Raw genomic sequence first — 1518 nt, 5'->3', positions numbered from 1 at the left:
CTTATAGTTTAAAATAGTATTACATTATATTAAATTCAAATAATGTCCAAAAAAATGGCGACACCATCTGAGATAAGTTTGGTATATATGAATATAAGTCTTTATTTGTACATTACTAATTACATAAGAGCTTTGAATTGAAACAAAAGAAAAATTATATTATGAGAACAATATCTTTGGTACTAATATATTAACCTTTTCATGATTATTATCAGGAGGAAGCTGCAGAAGATGTAAAACTTCATAAAATACATGATGAAGAGTTCTTTTCAGAGCTTGATAAATTTTCTACGTTTGATCAATTTTGTAATGGAATCAGGCGTAATGTACGTTTCAATCCTAAAAAAGTCGAAGATGTTTGCATTAAGCTAATACGTCATTTATATAGGTTAAGTAAAGCGAATTCTCCGAAACACAGTAATTACTGCAATTATATACGTTATTGGTTATTTGAGCAAATAGGTGTACTTTGTACTAGCGAATCTGGAAGCATTGGTGATGAAGCTTTTTTTAAAGAACTTATTGATACATGGAAACAATTTAATATGTTAATATTAAGAAATAAATGTAGTCCGGAAGAAATAAAAGGTGTTAAATTAAGTGAATTAAAAAAGAGGATATTTTCCGTATATTTATTTTGAAAATCTTGAAGAAATTAAAAAAAAGTAATGGAAATGATTGCAATAAATATTTAACATATCTTAAGAGTTTTCAGCCAGTACACGACGAATATAAGGGTAATTATTGTAAGGACATAGTTGCATCTTCATCGAATGGTACTAGTTATTTTTATTGTAAAGATAAGGATGTGCTAACATCTCTCATAACTGAATTAGAAAAATGCAAAATTGGAGTTAAAGAAAATGATAAAGCAGTTACTTCTGAACCCGCAAGGAGTGAGGGTGTTGCAGTTCAAGCAACTGCAGGAGATCAAAAAGTTTCAGATGGTACAAGAGAATCAAAAGCTTCAGTAGTTGTAACAAGCTCATTGGATTCGTCAACTCGTGTAACTGCATCAACTGCAGTAAGTACTCCAAAAACAGTAAGTCCATCAAGTCCAGTAACAACCACAGTAGCTGCAACTAAATCGGTAATAATAACAACGCAGGCAGCAACAACAAGTACTGCCACTACAACAAATACAGTAACTACAACAAGTACAAGAAGTTCATCAAGTCAAGGTATATTATCATTTTTGTCACCTTTTTCGGGTTTATTTGGTGCAACACGTTCACCACCTACATCATCTTTAGCGGCATCACAAACTTCATCAAGTACATCAAGTGTAAGAAGTTCGACCGATACAGTAACCACAAATACACCAAGTGCAACAGGTTCAATAAGTTCAACAGGTTCAGTAGGATTAACACGTTCATTGGATGCAGCAGTCGTACCTGGAAAATCTTTGAGTTCCCTGCCGCAAGGAAGCCCTGGATACGTTCCTCACACAGTATTACCATATAATTCAAACAGTAGGGGTGATACAAACTCTGCGACTATTGCGGATGTTCCTCGCAC

General features: G+C 33.3%; 1 protein-coding gene across 1 annotated transcript; it reads left to right on the top strand.

Moving 5' to 3' along the window:
* Positions 1-54: 54 nt before the first annotated feature.
* PCYB_006080 (hypothetical protein) lies at positions 55-641 on the top strand (the record flags this gene model as incomplete). Its single annotated transcript, XM_004228029.1, has 2 exons — positions 55-81; positions 216-641. The coding sequence occupies 2 exons, from the start codon at positions 55-57 to the stop codon at positions 639-641; spliced, it is 453 nt and encodes a 150-aa protein (XP_004228077.1).
* Between the last annotated feature and the right edge of the window lie 877 nt (positions 642-1518).

This window comes from Plasmodium cynomolgi (assembly GCF_000321355.1).
Source record: "Plasmodium cynomolgi strain B DNA, scaffold: 0896, whole genome shotgun sequence".
Classification (NCBI taxonomy): domain Eukaryota; phylum Apicomplexa; class Aconoidasida; order Haemosporida; family Plasmodiidae; genus Plasmodium; species Plasmodium cynomolgi.
Note: the sequence above shows the minus strand (reverse complement) of the source record. Positions and strands in the feature narration are given on the sequence as shown.